The sequence below is a fragment of the Apteryx rowi genome, unplaced genomic scaffold (genome assembly GCF_003343035.1).
Source record: "Apteryx rowi isolate R43461 unplaced genomic scaffold, aptRow1 scaffold_196, whole genome shotgun sequence".
NCBI lineage: Eukaryota > Metazoa > Chordata > Aves > Apterygiformes > Apterygidae > Apteryx > Apteryx rowi.
Window position 1 is genome coordinate 1,130,458 of NW_020448263.1, and position 18,522 is coordinate 1,148,979.

Here is an 18,522-nt window from a genome sequence, read left to right on the forward strand (position 1 = left end):
GTTAGTGTTTTTCCAATCAGCTGCTACCTGTATTAAAAGAAAGAAGGTTGTTCTCTTACAATTTTCTCACTCTTTGATCCCTGCAAGTATAGTAATTCTTATTTTCAACAGCTAATAATTTCTAATTAAGAAACTTAAAACACTGTATATGTCAATTATTTAAGTGAAAGTACAGTTAATGCCATACCAGGGGAGGAGGTAGAAAACAGCACAAGAGCTCCAACTAAATGGTTCCTACTGTCTAAATAAGAATGCTTTATCTCATGTGTTTCTCTTGATTTCATGTATGTATCTACCAAGAATCAGGTGATTTACGTGAGATTAAGTGACACTATCAAAGTGCTGTATGATGCAGTTTTATGAAATACTACTACAGAGAAGTATTCCCATCTTCACTTCCTATCCCTCCAATAAAGGTAGCAAATGGACATCTAATTTTCTCTTAAATCATTTCAAGTACACTCAACAGGCATCCGTACTTCATCATATCACATTTTATTTAAGGTAAATATCTGGATCTTTATATATTATCTTGTTGCTTTTTTCATGGTATATTTTACAGTGATAATTTAGCAGTAAGCATACATTACAAAGAAATAATGACTGACTATACATTTAAAACACTTATTCACATGGTCATTTAAGTCATACAGATTATGCAAAATGTACTTTCTAGAACAGCTTAACACTTCCTTTGGAAATTACTTTTCACACATTTAAACAAAAGGTGCAAGAAAATAGTTCCTATAATTTTGCTGGAAAAAGAAACAGACTATTTAAAAGATTGTAAAATGAATGAAAATATTAGATGCATGTTTGCTAAATTACTATTTTGGAATGATGACAAGTTTTACAAAAGCGTCCCCAACCACAATTCATAATGGAATAGTAGCCAGATTGGCCAAATAATGCTTTTTGAAACCTCAACAAATGGAATTTTATGGTAAAAATGAGTTTAAACATGTACACTAGCATTTTTTTCTACCTGTGAATTAGACTGAAAGTCAGGGGAAACAGAACTGTTTTGGTCTACTTTATTCACTCATTTCACTGATACAACACTGCAGTTAGTTAAGTATGTATTGTACTAAACATCTGGTAATTTGCGATTTCAACCTTTGAACTTGCTGAAAGACTGAAGATAATGCTGCAGAGCTGTTGCTGATACTCTTCTCATTCCTTTATATTTAGCACTTTATATACATATATTACAATATTGATATAGATCTGATTTAATACCATGAGGGGTAAAATTATCCTGATGTTCTCCAGRGTAAGTTTTCTAGCTAAGGACTGTAAGTAGAAAGCTTTCTAACAAAATTAAGCATTTAGGCCAAAAAAATCAAAAATTCCCTTTTGCTCATATTAAACACGAGTGAAAGATATCTTTTGTGTTTAGAACTGATTTCCTCCCACTCTCTATAAAGAGGTTTAAATTTTGCATATGCATTGACACCCATATGTCTCAAAGCGTACCTACTCAGCCTGACATTTTTAAACTTAATTTTCATAAGATATAAATGGAAACTTCTAAGATACATCTTTTAACTGGAGAAGCTAGGTTGTTTTTATTTGTATCAGCAAAAAAGCTTCTTCAGCATCCAATTTGTCAATCTTCAGAAAKATGAGTGTCAGACATGCTGAGAACTAACCAAAAGCACTACAGTTCAGATAGAAAGATACGAAAAAGCACTCACTTAGGAAAGTTATTTATTCAGCTTAAAAGGTGTTTCTTCCCAAGGAACTGCACTTTCCTTTCAAAGGCACTTGATCGAATAGGAGAATTGGGTTCATAAAATGGATTCATTGCAAACTGAGGAAAGAAGAAAAACTCATAAATATACATAATGTCCAGAACTGAAAAAAAAAATATTTCAAGTGACAACTAGTATTAGCTTTCAGCCTATTTAGTGCCATTTAAGAGCACAGAACACTTAAACACTGACTTTCAAGTCACTTGCCCTTGTGTTCTCCCCATATATGTGCAAAACCATCCCTTAGTAAGAGATTGTAAGAAATAATCCATCATGATACCAGTGGAAACTTCCTTTTTAAACAAGTAGCACCATTTGAGTCTTGGTATGAGGCTGAGATGGCCACCTTAAAATCAATGTTTGCAGTTGCTCCATCTAGTGGAAACACAGCCTGGCTGTGAAAACATGGGTTACTCCCGCTCAAGAGAAATGCATTTTTACCACACTGTTCTGTACAACAGTCCTTTGCTTGCATTATCACCATAAGTGACAAAATACTGCCCTAAATCAGTGGACTAAAATGAAGAAGAAAATCTGAAGTGGCATAATTTATAAACAATTTAGAAAAATCTATTCTGTTAAATAGTATATATAGCATTTATGTCACACATTATCAACACTGGCTACTGTACCAGCATGAGTGCTTCTTCCCTTACATTGGCCAGCATAAGAAAACATGGTAATATAGGCCTGTTTAAGCATGTACAACAGAACACATTTAAAAGTATTACCGTGAGTTCATAAGAAGTTGGTTCTTACCTTTATATACAAGTCATAGACATCATTAAAGAAGTTCTTAATCCCATCTTCTTGCCTTACATCATGAAGCATTATAAATCTCATATGTAAAGCAATTAAGGAAAATTTACCTTTCATCAACATCCCTCCAAGTAATTTTACAAATAAAAAAAGACAAAATTTAACACATATTTGAGATAAGCATTTACACCTAATTCTGCACATATGTAAATGTTTAGCTGTACATGAAATAGCAGCGAATCTATGGGAAGAAGCATTTAAAGAAATAACTGAAGCACTGAAATTTAGAAAGCATTCTGTTTCCATTTATATTTAAAAATTCCCCTATTTGAAAACCAAAGGAATCACRTCTGCATTTAAGCTTACTCTTTTTAAAGCCAGACCATTCAGAATTGGAATGACCTTCTCAGCAACTTTTGCCCCATATCCATCAAATTACAACGACATTCAAGATTACTTACTATAAATAACAAATGTTTCACAATAAAAACTTTCAGTATTATATTTTTGTAAGATCAAACCTTGATACCTGTATTTTCAAGATGTGGGTGACTGACACTAAACATGCTTATCCCTGCTCTTCCTCTTTAGCACTATCAAATGGATGGAAGTAGAAGAAGAAAAGCTTGCACAGACCCTCTCATACCATTCCCCTCTCATTTCTCTTTCCTCTACTTCATATAATCTTCACATTTCATTAGGCTATTTCAGCTCCTCCAAAAGGAAAGCTCCATCTTTCTAATTAGTCCCAATATAAACAACTTCTGTGCCTCCCAACTTACTTCCTCCTGAAGCTGGTAACTCTCTCTAACAAAAATAGCTGAAACTAGCAGAGAAATCTGTTCCAAAGCCATTTYATCTGATTTTTCACTTTCTGGCATAAAGCTCCATAATTACAGGGAGAGAGAAGAGGGAAGGAAGGATATGTCCAGCTGTGACAAAAGCAGAAACAAACCATTCATTAAACTTGTCCACAGTCTTCAGATACATGTTGTTAGAAAGCCACATGTTCTCATCTACTAGGTCAAGAGCAGCATGGGCAATGAACTGGTTGAGATGGCGATGATCATCCTAATACATTTTTGGAAAACAGATGATTAGTATTTCAGGAAGTTAAATCCAAATGATAATTTGCTCAAGCTGCTGAACAACTAGTGCTCAAGTTACATGAAGTTCTATATACCCTTCTTTTCTGCCACATATGAGCCATCTTTTGATTAACTTTAAGTAGTATAACATGTAGTCACAATTTTTGATTTCAAGAAAATAAAAGGTGAAGCATCACCAAAATAGTCTTGTGAAGAGCAGAACCAATAAAGCCTGTTTTCTGTGCATTTACACGTCAACAGTGAGTTCACATGTAGATTCACTGATGTTTACCAATGGCTAAACTCCCACAGAGGTTCAACCTTCTACAGCAGGGGCCCTGATAAGGGTTTTTCCCTGCTTTCTAGTCATCTGCTTTTCTGAAAGTTACAGCAATTTAGGATCTTTTGGATCATAACCTCTGTGTCAGATGTGACCAAAATTGAACTATGTGTTAAAATATGTAAAAGGTGGGGGACAGGAAGGCAAAGTGGAAACACAGAGGACAGATACACTGATAGCATTATCAGTGAAAGATTTTCCTTTTTTCAGATTTGCCTAGAAACACAGGATTTTTTTTTTTTTTTTGATTGTTTTGGGGCTTCTTCCCCTACCCCCACAAGCCTAGTGTGCAGAAAAAAGTCCTGCAACTGGTATTACATATATCTCTGGTAGATGTAAGTTGCACCTCTTTCTATAATAAACAGTAATGGCCTTCACACAGTAATCACAGTGCTTGGTTCTACTACTAGAAAAAGTTGTGTGGGGAAAGTCATTTACTTAATAAAACTAGAACATTAGCAGACATCCACTAAGAAGAAACATGGGCTTAAACCATACTGTAAGCTTCTATTAGACTGGAAACGTGAGTAGCCTTGCATGGTTTCTTGTAATATAGGAATACTATTAATGCTGCTCTCACACCTTGCAATGCACTACATTCTTCCCCCAAATCAAGTYTGACTCAGAGCATTAACAGCTTTGCCAATTCCATTAAAACATACTGAGCAATAGACTAAGCAGTAAAGTTTAAAGAGCTAAAGCTTGTGCTGATTTACATGTACATACAAGGTGTTTACACTGCAGATTCACAGCCTGCTAAAGAATTCACTCTTAAATGGTGTATCTCAGAAACAAGCATGATAGTTGCCAATGCCTACTAGTTTTTCAGTGCGTATCAAGTTTAGATTCTCTTAAGAGTAAATTTAGTACTAAATCTTCAATCAAACAAGAAACTTATCTGAGTCAAGCTATTTCCATGAGTAGAATGCAGAAAATGAAAATTTCCACTATCCAATACATCCTCATACTAAGTCTAACCTGAATAGTCTTATTTATGATCTTTTACAGAACACTAGTTCAAAATACAGATGAAACCATGGTATTTAAATTAGCAACAGCATATACTTCCATTTTTTGGACACACACAGATGCATGCACTTTTATTCTAACGTCTACTAATTCTTTGATGCAATATCACAATTAATAGATTTGCTCTCTTCCCACTATATATTGAGTAGTCTTACATTTCTCATACTCTCAAATCCATATTAACCAATAYACTTTTTAAACCTTTCTTACTGAAAAGGAAGCATGACTGCTAAATAAGGGTTAAATGGAAAAAAATTTTTTTGAGCCATAAATATTTAAAAGAATAAAATAGAGCTTTCAAATTTATACCCCTTACTTTTCCTTATTACTGTGTACAGATGCCCTAAAAGAGACAATGACACTAAGAAGCAGCATTAGATAATGAACAGTCATAATAAAARCACTAGACACTAACAGTAATGACTGAAGCACGACTAGCATATAATCTTCACAGTACAGCACCAGAATATTTAAGGAAACCATGTTTCTGGAGAACTAGTACAATCTGGCAAGGAATTTTAAAAGACTCATTACTCCAGAGTTCTGCTCCCTATCACTAAGTTTCTGTAAAAACAAAACAAAACAAAAAAAACCAGTGGATACTAATAAGACTTTTGACAATATTTTGTTCATGTTTCCAATACACTGTAAAATTATCAGAGAGAATGCACCATAATTATGTCACAGAGAATTATGGGGGAACAAAAAAACCCACACACCTTGGATTCTACTTTTCCAGGAGGCAGAAATTCCATTTCAAATATGGGATTATCATGATGACCCACAATTACAAAGTAGAAGCTTCCAGACATTCTTCAAAATAATGTTCCTTATGAAAAAGATATACATGCTTTACTAGTGATGCTACATACAAACTCTTAATGCATCTCAAAGTGCTCCTAAAAATCAGCCAACATACTTCCTATTCACATTTACTGTTGATTAAAAACACATTATCATTTGCTTAGGTAGGCATATTTCTACTTTAAAAAAAAAGAAAAAAATAACTGGAGAGCCTATCATCATCTGGAAGTGATTCTAATTACTATTACCTAAAGACTATTATTCTAGAAGTGGGGATGAGTCAATTTATCTAYTGACAGCACTCCCAGTGACTTAGATGGTATTGATCACGCGAAATAATGTCGTAAATCAGTCTCTGAAAAATATCTTCCTCTTTTTCTTCCTGTGGGTCCTACATACCAGCAGTAAAAAAGGGAACGCATGGAGATGAAGACCTCCGCCGCTCTCTGTGCGTACACCGCCCTCCCTCGCACAGAGTAGGACAGGCCCCACCGCTACCCAACAGCAGCGACTCAAGGCGAGACGTCACAAGCTCTGAAGGGCAGTGACGCCGCGGCCCGGCCCCATCCCTAGCGACTCCAGAGTTACCCGGAGGAGAAGAAAAACCGCGCCAGGGATCTCGCCGCSCCACAACGTCCTGAGCGCCACCCACGCCCTCGGGCCTACCGCAGCACCACTCGCTACTGCCGAGGGCTGTCGTCTCCAGGGGAAGGGCCGAGCTCCGCCGTGGCTGCCCACCCAACAGGCGGGGGAGCTAGGGAGGTTACCCTATACCCGCAGGCGGGCCGCCCCGGGCCCGGCCGCCTACCCCCAAGCGCGAGCTCTCCAACGGCTCCTAACAGCCGCCCGGAAACGCTCTTCTCGGCCCGCGCGAGCATCCGGCGCGCCCCCGTGACGCTCCAACGCCGCGACCAATGCCGGCGTAGCTCAGTGGCCGGCCGGGGAGCGGCGGCTGCCTGCTCTCGCGAGAACTGCCGCGGGGYGCCCCGCAACGGCGGGGCAGCGGCCGTTGCCGACTCTCGCGAGAGCCGCCACCGCCGCCGGGCGCCCCGTGACGGCTGAGTCGCGGGCAGGTGGCGGGGTCCGCTCGGGGGGCGGCGGTGGGTCCCCCGGCAGGGTCCCCGGTGAAATCCCCGCCCCGCCCCGGCGCCGAGGACGGCCTGGGCCCTGCCCGCCTCAGAGCGCTGCGGGAACACAGCGCCGTTCCCCGGCCTTGGTCCCAGAGGCGGGGGAGGCGGCACCTCGCCGCCTGAGAGCCGCCCTGGGCCCCGGCCTGGCCCTGGCGGCTCGGGCCGTTCGCCCCCGGGAAGCCCCCCCGGCCCCCCAGGTGCCCCGCGCGGCCGGCGGGTGGAGGTGCAGGGAAGTTGCTGCCGGCAACGCCGCGGGCTGCGGGAGGGGCGGTGGGGGGCTCTTGGGTGCTCGCCATCGCGCTGCTGGTGGGTTGAGCTCAGGGTCAGTAAATTTTTTTTCTGGTGCCATAGGGCAGGATGTCCTCGGCGCAACGGGAGGCATTGTCCCAAGATGAGCTCCGAAAAAGGCTCTATCAGACTTTTAAGAACCGAGGTGTATTGGACACACTTAAGGTGTGTGTTTTGTTTTCAGCGGGTGCTATCTATGACTCACTGCGCTATCTAACATTGAAAGTAGTTAGTGAAACTCATGATGAATAAATGTGTTTCCCACTCTCCCCACATGTATTATTATTGGTGTAGTGTAATCCATATTCAGCTTTTCTGCCAGAATTTTTTTTTTTCATACACAGAAGTGCTTTTCATTGTGGGTTGGTCTCATAGTCTTTGCCAGGAAGGTTAATAGTTTTTATAAGGCCTTTGAAGTTTCCCTGTTTGTGAAGAATGTCAAGTAGGAAGGAGAGGAATAGATGCGCATACAGGTTGGAAAGGACCTCCTGTTTGTTACCATAAATTTTTTTTAGCTCCTACTTTTTATGTCAAATTCATTAAAGGGGGAAAAAATCACGAGCTGTTCTTTAAGAATACCACTGTTAATCTTATAGCCAAAAATTCCTCAGGACTACTTGTTTTCTCCCTTAGTGATGCCATACCAAACTTGCAGTGCTTGAACCATTCCTCATCTTGTTCAGTTTAACTAAGTCTGTCAGGTGACTGGCTATTCACATCCATTTTTCAGCTTCATTTTCCTTGTCTAGAGGGTTATTCATCTTAATAAATATTTTATTGCTTTGCTGAGCTGAAGAACTAATGAAGTTGGGTTTCTTATGGATTCCTGCAAACACGCTTGCATCTTCCAGTGAGAATACTTTCAACTTCCCAATGGTCTTTTCTGACTATCTCTGCTGTTAGGAAACAGTGCGTGCCTTGGTTGATCTGGAGCTACATGTGTGCTGAATGGCCGAGTGTTACCTCCTGTCAAAAAGAGTAATTGTATAACAACTGATTTTTGCCCCCCTTTGCCTTAGTAGGGACAAAGATTTAGCCCTCTGTTTTCCGCCTGTGCTTTGTCACAAGACGTGTAAGAGGTTGCTAGTCTCAGCTTATTTTTGAGACAACCTTACCTCTGTGAAAGTTAGTTGAAATTGGACAAGTGCAGAAGTTATTGAGGGCACTGATTATAACCTTCTGTTGGGTGTCTGCATTTCTCTCTGTTATCAGCCTTATTTCTATAAAAAGCCATACTAACATATCAGGGTATTCTGATATGATTTAGCTGTGGTAAGTTTTGGTAAGTGTTATGTGTTTCATCCCATTTTTGGTAGAACACTGTTTCTCTAATCAACTTTAGAAACTTTGTCACTGTTGCACAGCTGCTGTTGACAACTTAAAACACTAATTATTTCTGTCACAATTTTATAGTACACTATAAACAACTGTATAATTACAGAATGAAATATATTATTTCTTCATCTTACAGTTTTTCCTTTCTGACTTCAGGTTACTTCTTTTTCTATCATAACACACATCATTACATTGCATTTGTTACTGAGTATTCATTTGCATGATTATTAGTACCTGTAGGCATTTTTTGATTAGTACRCTTTTGCTTCCCTGCAGAATAACTGATGATATTAAAAACATTGTATTTCCTGTTTTACCATCTACTTTCAATAGGGAATTAGCAGCTTCTTGGTTTAAGACTTAGAAGAGGACTTGTGAGTTTTTCAAGCATACCTGAAACTGAAGCCACATTAGGTGAGCTTCACTTGATACAGAGAGAAGGAGAACAGGAAAGCAGTAATCTAAAAATGAAGCTGGGGGGTGGGGGGGTACTGGCATGGTATTCATGTGAGTTTTTTGACAGAAAACAATATTTCTTTTCAGTCCTATATTTTGAGGGAAAGTCAAACATCACTGTAACACCATTAGCGAGTGTTGAAGAAAGCCATGGTGTCCTGAGCAGTCCAAATTTTGCCAAAATTAGTCTGCCCCACTTTCTGTAACATAGGTTGTAATACAGCTGATACAAATACAATGAGACTCTCATGGTCTTTGAAAAATAAAAACTCTCATTTTCTCTGTTTACCTATTGTTAAAATTTCTTTTCTGTACCAGACACAGCTCCGAAACCAGCTAATCCAAGAACTAATGCACCCGATTTTAAGTGGAGAACTTCAGCCACAGACTGTTGCAAGTGATGATGGCTCACTTTTGATCACAGCTTCCAACAGTTTGGTGGCAGATCATCTGCAGAGATGTGGCTATGAGTATTCACTTTCTGTTTTCTTTCCAGAAAGTGGATTAGAGAAGAAGAAGGTAAGCTCAGTAATTTACCTCTTTTAAGACTTTCGGGAGCTTTGCAAATATTAATCTTTCAGCATAATTGGAAAATACCCTTTTGTGACAGTGCAGCTTCTGACCAGGGCTATTTTCACAAATACTTTTAAACTGGCAATAAGCTAATGATACTGTTCTGGAAAGACAAGGAGCCTCTTGAAGTCACACTTGCTTCAACCACAACCACAGTCTGCCATGACCATTTTTTTGCTATGTGGCAGACGACTTGAACTGATCCTGATTAAAGTTAGCTTCTTTTTCTGGCCCAGTCAATTGTCTGAAGGTGTGGTTCACAATCAGTTTAAGCTGTTCTAACTACAGGCTGTGGCTGGAAAGAGCAGTCCTTGCCCTTTYTTTGTTTCCCCTCTGATTTCTTCGTAATGTGGTGAAGATGTTTCTAAGTGAAAATTAATCTTTTGAACTGCAGAGTGGTTAGTTGTCATTTGGATTAGTGAGCTGATCTGCTCTATATAATGTAGGTAGAAATGATGCAAGGAAAGCAGCAAGAGTACGTGTCCAGGTTGAGGAGAAAATAGAACCATCTCTTCACAGCTTCAGTCAGTCACAAGACTGTACACTGACTGCCAGATACTTAGATAAAGGAGATAGTAAACATGCTACTAGGACAGCAAGCCTCTGAAAGTGGTTTTACAAGGTGATAAATAGATCTTTCTCAAATGGAAAACATTATTCTATAACACTGTAAAATAGTGGCTGTTACATATTTGAAATATTTTAAAGATAGTTAACCTTCTCTAATTGATCTTTTTTTTTCTTTCTTTTCCCCCCAAAGCTGTTGACTATGCAAGATCTTCTTCAATTAATCAGGATCAATCCAAAATCCAGCCTTTACAAATCATTGGTAAAATGATTTTGATTCAAAAAATACACTTGAATTACAGTTGTGATGAAATAGGCTGGATAAAACACCATCTTTTATTTCTTACAGACTTTGAGAACTCAGAAGGAAAATAAAAAAGGTATATGATGTTTATACATGATGTACACAATGATAGTCATGTCAGCTTCATTTTAATTAAGATATGAGCAATAAAAACTTAAATTCCTTGAGTATACATTGGTATGGAATAATTTGGATATAATAGGATTTTTTAAAGAAACTTGCGGTACATCAGGATAGTAAACATTGTATTTCAGGATGATGCAACTCATATTTGTGGTGTGGATGAAGTGTTAATATTCACCTACAAACTAAAATAAATGACTTAAAAGTATGAAAAAAATCTGTAATCAGGTATTAAATCTAATGCTCTTTGGAAGCTTTTCACTCTAATGTTGGYGAGTTCAGGTTTTGGTTTATTTATAACTAACTGTGTTAGGCTGCATAGAGTACTTCAATACATAGCTAAAGATTTAGTTGATTTTTCATTGTTTTTTGTAAGAAATAGGTATCATGTCCGTATGATGAAAGTTAACTAGATTATACAGCCTGAAGTGGCTTGATCTTCAAAAACTTGTTTCTCTTGTTGCATAATATCCTCATACTTAAAGTAGTAATAATTTGCTCTGTCAAATAAGCCTGGAAATCAAAGAGAGACGTATGAAAGGAAAAGTAGCAAAAAGAAAATTTTTATATAAAGAGATGGACCAGAACATGCTTACAATAAAAATCTTAATAGTTTACTAGCATTGATTTTATCTAATTTTCACTGGATTCCTTCAGGAAATTGGATGAGTTTTCTTTGTTTAGTGAATATTATTATTTTTTTAGTTATATGCTTGAAAATTCAATTTAGTATGAAATCAGAAGTAACTAATATGTTGGATCTTGAAAGGTTTTCTTATGCAGATCTTAATCGAACTGATCGAGCATCATCTAAGTAAGGAAAGTCATGACACAGAAACTCAGACAAGCTTAATGCCTCCTTACAGGGAATCTCTTGGTAAGTGCAACCTTTGCAGGCAAGGGTCCCCAAATATTTTCGTATTGGACAAATGGTATGKATGAATAAATTGGATGAATGATGTTTATTCATCATTTATTCATGTGCAACCTAAAGTAATAATCAAGGTTATGCCTATCACTAATACATTCTTTTCTCATGTGCCTCCTCCTGTGGATGTGTTATGTGGCCTAGAGCTGAGAAATGCTGTTTCTATGCTGCCGTGGCTGTTGTACTATGCGGATCTTTCTGTGATGGTCCTCTTCATGTACACTAAGGAACTTTATACAGAGAGACAATTCCCTACAATCTTTGGTAGCATGACTGCGGTGACTAATTTATTTTTAAATGATGGATTTTTATAGCTGAGAAGCTTCAGCTGATTGATGAACAGTTTGCAGACTCTTATCCCCAGCATCAGAAATACGAATCTTTGGATGTAAAACTTCATGAATATAGAAAAGAAATAGAGAAGCAGCTTCAAGCAGAAATGTCTCAAAAGGTATAATTCCAGTCATCAAATTTGAGCGAGAAATTTGTTAATTTTGACTTTGCAACTTAAACTTTTAATATTTATAAAAACTGGAATGAAATGGTCTAATAGTAATTTATAATAAATAGAAAAGGCTAAGTTGATCCAATATCAATTGTTAATTTGATGATGTTGCATTTGTATATTTTCCATTCCCCTTTTTTGTTAGACGTATACAGATTCTTCAGCTTTTTATTCTGATGTTAATTTGGAAACATATATCTTATTTTAATTTTTTTTTCCCTTCTTAATTTGGTAAATTTTATTTGTCCTTTGATTTTCTTTGTTTTGTTTTATGGAGAAAACTTTACTCTGCTTAGTCATAATATTTCTTTTCTTCCCAGTAAGATTTTGAAGCTTGAATTTCAGTATAATGCATAGCGACCAAGAAAAGCTAATTGCAGCTGTATAGTTTGATTGTTAGAAGCTGAGTTAGTTTTTGATACTGATTAGAATCTGCATACTATTTCAAAACATTGAAGAGAAACTTTAAAATCACAACAGCCACAATATTTTTAATTATTTGTGGTTTTCTTCTTACTATAATTAGAGCTCTTTTGGAGGCTTTTCCTGCACTTCGGGAGTAATAGAGGGTCTTTTTTTGCTGCGTAATCCATCCCTAGTCCCTGAGTTTGAAAAATGGAACAGAAAGAATGTACTGCAGTTCTCTTAAATATGTTTTTTTTCCATGATTTTCTGTCAAGGTGAACTTTTTTTTTTTTTTTAATTCTGTGCTAGAAAGATTTACTCACTGGTTATTAATTGGAATATTTAGGCACACTTATAAAGGCACTCATATGCATATAAATTGTTTGAAGAGATCAGTTTAGCCGTATTTATTGGGATAGACGAATAAAAGGATGGAGAATTAAATCTAAAACCAATTCATTTGATCTCATTCTTCATTCATTCTTCATTCCCCAGCAGGCACTGTCTTATTAGTATGCAAAACATGTTAATGTGTGTGTCATTTAGTWTTTCTCAGTTTAAGTAAAGCAGTTGCAACAAAGGAGGCTGGGATCTTAATTCAATTTAAAAGTGATTTATATCTATTTAACTTTACATAGATTATTTAGCAGTGTGAAGTAAATTAGTATAAGCAACTTCTAATCCACATTGGGTATGTACAATAGAGGCTGTACTGTCTCACCGTTTTTTTTTAACTTTCCCATAAAATTTATGCCCACAGACCCAAATTCCTTGATCAGATATCTCTACTGTGCTTTTTTTGCCTCTCTTAACTTCCTTGTTTTCTCCAGTCTCACAATTTTTCTGTAATTCTTTTTATTCTTTTGCTCATTGTTTCTCCTATTCTTTTTTTCTATTGTATGCATGCTTTCTATTTTCTTCCAGATTTTTATTATAATTCTTTATTTGTCTTGCATATATTGCACATAATGCTTTGTATGAAGGCATGTTCCCTGCAACTCTTCTGTGTATTTGCAGGATACAGACTTTCCTATTGGTATGCCTTCGCTTTTTTAAGCTTTCTACGAATCTGTGACTCAGGACTTCCATTTCTGTAACTTGGTTTATGCGGAGACACATGAGCTATGCTTTTTTGTGTCCCAATGAAATTCTGGTGTTCCTGAGTGATTCAGGATGGGTCTGCTTCTGCCACTCATTGCATCGCCAGTCAAAAACAGCTCTTTAGGGAAGAGGCAAAAATAGAGACCCTGTCAAAGGAGGAATTAAAGAATGTGGCTTCTCCCTAATTTCAATTAGGATAACTCCTGTAGTGTGTTTTACTTCATAGGCCTGTAAAGTAAAGTAAAATTCATATTGTCTGAGGAGAGATTGTCTGTCCATTTGAAGATGGACCTATTTAAATTTCTCTTTCTCCTTTATGTAAAAGCTAGAGCATTTTAAAGAAGTTGAAATAGCAAAGATTAAAATGGAGGAGAAAGTGCAAACCCAAAAACAAATCTCTGAGCTACGGCGTGAGTTTGAAAGGACACATCAAGCCAAGTCTGAAGCCTTGATTTCTCGTGAAAAGAATGCTGTTGAGAGGCTTCAAAAACAACAAGAGGTAAAGTTCTATATATATTTTAATGTAGTACAGAATGATTCAGTGAGTTGATTAAACTGTTCCTTGATCTTTGGGAGATCCACATTCAGATCTTGCTTGGCTTATTAGTGAAAACTTTGAATTTATTTTTGTTCTCATAAATAGGGAAATGTCATTAGCAGCTACACAGGTGCATATGGATAAATATTTAAGTAGAGCATGCTGGAATAGGAACAGTTCTGCAAGCTAGGATTGAAATGTAATGTGTACTTTTTAATCTATTTTAATAGCTTTTCTGAATTCGGACCACTGAAGATTATGTAATAGGAAGTTGATTTGATTGTTCACTTTTGTTTGATTCCAAAACACAGCGTTTAGYTGAAGTAGAATTCTTCCTATTAATTGAAAGAATTTATAAACTAAATGGAATATATAGTCTGCATGGTGTGGATATACCATTGCTGTATGTCATAATATGTTTAATATTTTCAGTAGCTGTTCTCTTTGCTGCAAGCTGTCATCTTGTTTCTTTTCTTTGAACACTCTGTGTTGATGAGTTACTCCTTTGGGCTGGCCGTTAACACTTGGTGTTTTGCCAGAGTAGTAAGCATTAATGCAGCACACAACAAAATTTATATAGTCTATAAATTGCTTCTCACAGACTCTATGACTTTCAGTTTTGGTAGAATACTTTGCTTGCTGTTGCCTATTTACCTAGCATCCCCCCACTGTCTGCAGTAGACCTTCCTATATAACTAATTTAGTCATCCACAAATGTTACCACTTTCCTGCTCATGTGTGTTCCCCCCCCCCTTCAGAGCATGTGATGTTCATTAATGAAACAGTCATATAGGTCTCTAAGCGCTCTGCTATTGACCTCCTTCCATTCCGAAAATTAAACATTTTATCACTTCTCTATGAATTTCTTTCATGGTTATGTCCTTAGAAGCTTCCAGGATAACTGCCTATTTTATGCTATCAGTCCTCTTTAGGCATGAAATTAATTCAGTAATTCAAAAAAATACATGGATCAGCATATCTGTCAAGTGTTATGTATGGATATTTGGTTGCTCTTGTCAGCTTCTGCACCTTCATTTACCTGGAGAGTCTTTTAACAGAGACCAGCAGCTCTACTGAGTTAAAGTATATTTTTATTAAAGGTAAAAGGTCATTTAACCCTCTACTAAGATGATTTTATGCCCAGGAAATCCAGCTTGACAAATCTATTCTTTGCACAGGGAATAGCAGATAATTCTTTCAACACATGCACATGACTTGCAGACTTGATAGGAGCACCTGTAGGGCAAAATCATCATTTTTTTTTTCTTATGCACTTAGTCCTTCTTTGGTGAGAAATAATACCTTGTATGCCTAAGAACAATAGAAGCTCTTTTTTCTGTAGGTAAGAAGATATGTGACTTCTGGTATTAACATGTTCATCACTTGGATTCCTTTAACAGTTTATTTAATTTGTATAAGTTAAATTGTGAAAGTAAAGAGACTGCTGGCTGAATCAGCCTTTTGGTTTCAAATCATGTTTAATCAGGGATTTTGGCATTTCTTTTTTCACTGTTGTCTTTTTGAAGAACATAAAAAAAATTGTTTATTAAAAAAGAGATGTTTGAACATGTTTATTCTGTAAATAATTAAAAAATCTTTTATGTAAATTTAAACCTGTGCAGTTTCTTAAAAGAAAAGTGTTTACAGATAGCCAGTAATATCTCCTTCCAAGGCATTTTTACTCAGAATAACATTAGGATAAGGGAAATAAAAAGATAATTACATTAGATTCTGCATGTCACTTCAAATTGTGAATATTAATTAGAATAAGACCAATTCCTGGAGAAGTTCCTTGAAAGTTTCAACATGTTAAACAGCAAATACTCTATAAAATGTGAAGTGAAACTAAAGATAATATTTTCTCATTCAGATTGAAGCAAAGGAAGTATATGCTCAGAGACAAACTCTACTGAAAGATATCGAAGTCATAAGAACCAGAGAGGCAGAACTGAAGCAAAGAATTGAGGCATTTGAAGTGTGAGTTACTGATGGGCGTATGCAATACTAAATGTTGTTCTTTGCTTCTGGAAAGCATGTTTTAAGATGCTGTTGCTGTTATGAAGTTGAAAGAGATTTTTATCTATCCCAAGAGTTGTGTATGTGTTTTGAGCAGTATTGTATATCTGCCTTTCTTAGCAGGGACACCCCATACAGAGAGAARCTTTCGTTTTTTTCCTCTCATCCAAACAAAATAGGGTGGCATCGCTTCAGAGGCAAGGAACCAGATGTTTGCTTTGCAGTTCAGGGAGAAGGGAACATTATGTAATTGTAACACTGAGGCATGTAATCCTGCTTTTCCATTAGTATCTGCTAAAGTGTTGTGCTTAATAAGATTGGTTTTCTTTTGTTAAATAAAAAAATAACCATTTTTTTGCCAGGTTTTCAATACTGCTTAATTTCATTACTTTGCCATCTGGTTTTTTTTTTTTAGAGAAAAGAATGTCACAAAGGCTTGTTTTTCAGCAAGCCAGCAGAGGGTGCTGATAGAGTAGCATGCTCCGCATTATCTTCTCTGAAGGCTTTCCCGTGTGGGAAACTGGGCTAGGGTTACCCCAGGATAGCTGCATAATAGATTGGTGCTGAATTTTAAATAGGGCAATTTAGCGTGTGCCACTTCTCCTTGTTCTTAATGAATGACAATGACAGATTCTGATCATAATTTTAAATTGCTCCAAGCAAGCACGTTACCCTCTGACTTCTCTAAATGTTATTAAAAAAATAATAATAATAAAGTTTTGGCTTCATAACTGGTCACTGTCTATATATTTATGAATATTTCAGCACTCAGAAACTTCAAGAAGAAAAAAATAAAACTATTGATGATGCACTTCAACGTCGGGAGGTTGCTGTGAAGAGCATAGAGGAGACTTATGACCAAAAGCTTAAGACTGAACTCTTGAAGTAAATTTTTCTTTTGTCTCTTAACAGAACACATACTATTTCCTGTGAAAATAAATAGTACATTCTATAGGATTTATTCATCAAAAATGTAACAAAGCAAGGACTTTTAAATATGTGCACTAAGGTTTTTATTTTAATCAGTTTGAATTGTTTACATTTTTGCTTATATCTTTGCTAGTGAGACCTGACAATTCTGTCAGGTTAAAAAGAAACAAAAAAGCTTGCTATGTAAAATAATTCTCTTTTAATTATAGGTTAGATTATTTTTGTAACTTAAGTTCTGTGTTATTATCTGAGAAAGGGATGTGACATGAATTTTTATTTAGACAAGAAGATACTAGCAGTTTTAGTCATTTCCTTTGACTGGAATTTAAATACTGAGCATTTTAYGAATGCGGAAAAGGCATGGAGGTGAAGTTAATATTAATGAAGTGTTAGAGGCTTCTTGGAGAAGGGATGAGAGATACAGTAGCTCCTATGAAGTACAGATAGATAAGTTCTTACCTCAACCACCCAGCCACCTCCTTTTTGGGCATCTGTGTTATAGATCGGCTTCTGTTACTGAATCCCATCTATCTGAACGTAGTTTCAAAGAATTTGCTTGGAACTGCTCTTTGAAACTAGACAATGTTATCTGTGACCGCTTTTGAAGTGTTGCAGTGGGTTTATACTGACTTTGCTATTATACGTGCTTTGAGTGCTTTGGTCACTTGAGGGTTACTTGATGCTTCAGTGCAGGCATGTGCTTTCAGGACATCATTGTTCATGCTTACGTGATGGCATGAACCACACTTCCAGTTAGGAAGGTCAACCAAATGGCTGATACACCACGGTTTGTTTGCAAGCCAAGCTATCAACTGTTAGTATCAGCTATCAGTAAAAAGTAGGTATTGTTTTTGTTAGTGTATCTTCATTTAAATTACAGAAGAAAGATGTAAAGAGTGGGTTTTGGAAAGAATGGTGCTTCAGCTGAAACCGAGTTATTTTAGTTATTTGGACAGAGAACAACAAAATGCAACTAATTGATTCACCTTGGTTAAACCCATGTACCTTATTTTACCCAGTAGTCCATAACTGCTAGTTACAAGTAATGCTTGTAAGTGCTTTTGCTTCATGAGGAAAAGGAAGTTATTTTAAGGATTAACTGTTGCTTAGCTTATTTTATCAGCATACAAAATATTTAGGCACTCTACAAATGCTCAAGTAGATAAAATCCGTGTCCTTATTAATCTCTGATGAGAAGTAGTGAAGAGCTACTATTTAGTGTGTAGAAATAATGAAGTTTGTTAGAAAAGGAATTTTTTTTGATTACTAAGTAAACTTTAAATTCTTCAATTGGGAGAAAGATCTTAGTGATCTGGGCCATTTACAATTACAAGATGGGGATAGAGGTATTTGATAACATTTATAATCTAATCTGTCCCAATCATACAAAACACTGAGTACTCTTAGGTCTTGGAGATTTCAGTAAAGTTGAACATTGAGGTTGGATGACTGCTGGGTTGTGGATAGTTGGGCAGTGCTCAATGTCCAGCCAGTCACTGATGACAAGCGGAGAGCCCTTGGGGCCAGTACTGGGATTTCTACTGTCCAA

At 37.0% G+C, this 18,522-nt stretch overlaps 2 protein-coding genes across 8 annotated transcripts in view; one reads left to right on the top strand and one right to left on the bottom strand.

The window, feature by feature from the left end:
* Positions 1-476: 476 nt before the first annotated feature.
* Positions 477-6,688, bottom strand: TRAPPC2 (trafficking protein particle complex 2). 5 transcript variants are annotated; one of them, XM_026062897.1, is made up of 5 exons: positions 6,583-6,688; positions 5,690-5,799; positions 3,440-3,584; positions 2,514-2,599; positions 477-1,813 (listed from the first exon to the last, which is right to left on the bottom strand). In XM_026062897.1, the coding sequence occupies exons 2-5, from the start codon at positions 5,780-5,782 to the stop codon at positions 1,715-1,717; spliced, it is 423 nt and encodes a 140-aa protein (XP_025918682.1). In that variant the 5' UTR covers positions 5,783-5,799; positions 6,583-6,688; the 3' UTR covers positions 477-1,714. The 5 variants fall into 5 exon arrangements, with proteins under 5 accessions (XP_025918682.1, XP_025918685.1, XP_025918680.1 ...); XM_026062900.1 differs by having other exon boundaries at positions 2,514-2,592; positions 3,502-3,584; positions 6,441-6,673; XM_026062895.1 differs by having other exon boundaries at positions 6,441-6,668.
* A 55-nt stretch (positions 6,689-6,743) lies between these two features.
* The window catches only part of OFD1 (OFD1, centriole and centriolar satellite protein), a 37,115-nt gene continuing 25,336 nt past the window's right edge, over positions 6,744-18,522 (top strand). Inside the window, exons 1-10 of one of the 3 annotated variants that reach the window (XM_026062871.1) lie at positions 6,744-6,843; positions 7,256-7,357; positions 9,302-9,502; positions 10,317-10,385; positions 10,473-10,503; positions 11,320-11,427; positions 11,793-11,929; positions 13,815-13,988; positions 15,898-16,004; positions 16,809-16,928. In XM_026062871.1, the coding sequence (XP_025918656.1) occupies positions 7,262-7,357; positions 9,302-9,502; positions 10,317-10,385; positions 10,473-10,503; positions 11,320-11,427; positions 11,793-11,929; positions 13,815-13,988; positions 15,898-16,004; positions 16,809-16,928 (1,043 nt within the window). In that variant the 5' untranslated portion in view covers positions 6,744-6,843; positions 7,256-7,261. Of the gene's footprint in view, positions 6,875-7,039; positions 7,102-7,255; positions 7,358-9,301; positions 9,503-10,316; positions 10,386-10,472; positions 10,504-11,319; positions 11,428-11,792; positions 11,930-13,814; positions 13,989-15,897; positions 16,005-16,808; positions 16,929-18,522 lie in introns of those variants that run through there. The other 2 variants (XM_026062872.1, XM_026062873.1) reach the window with 2 other exon arrangements.

Excerpts from the sequence above, each read along its gene's own strand:
- TRAPPC2 (XM_026062897.1), bottom strand. The coding sequence starts at position 5,782 with ATGTCTGGAAGCTTCTACTTTGTAATTGTGGGTCATCATGATAATCCC. Across the intron at positions 3,585-5,689 it reads CTGGAAAAGTAGAATCCAAG|GATGATCATCGCCATCTCAA; the intron begins GTGTGTGGGTTT and ends AAAATGTATTAG. Across the intron at positions 2,600-3,439 it reads TGCTTTTGTCACAGCTGGAC|ATATGAGATTTATAATGCTT; the intron begins ATATCCTTCCTT and ends TAATTGCTTTAC.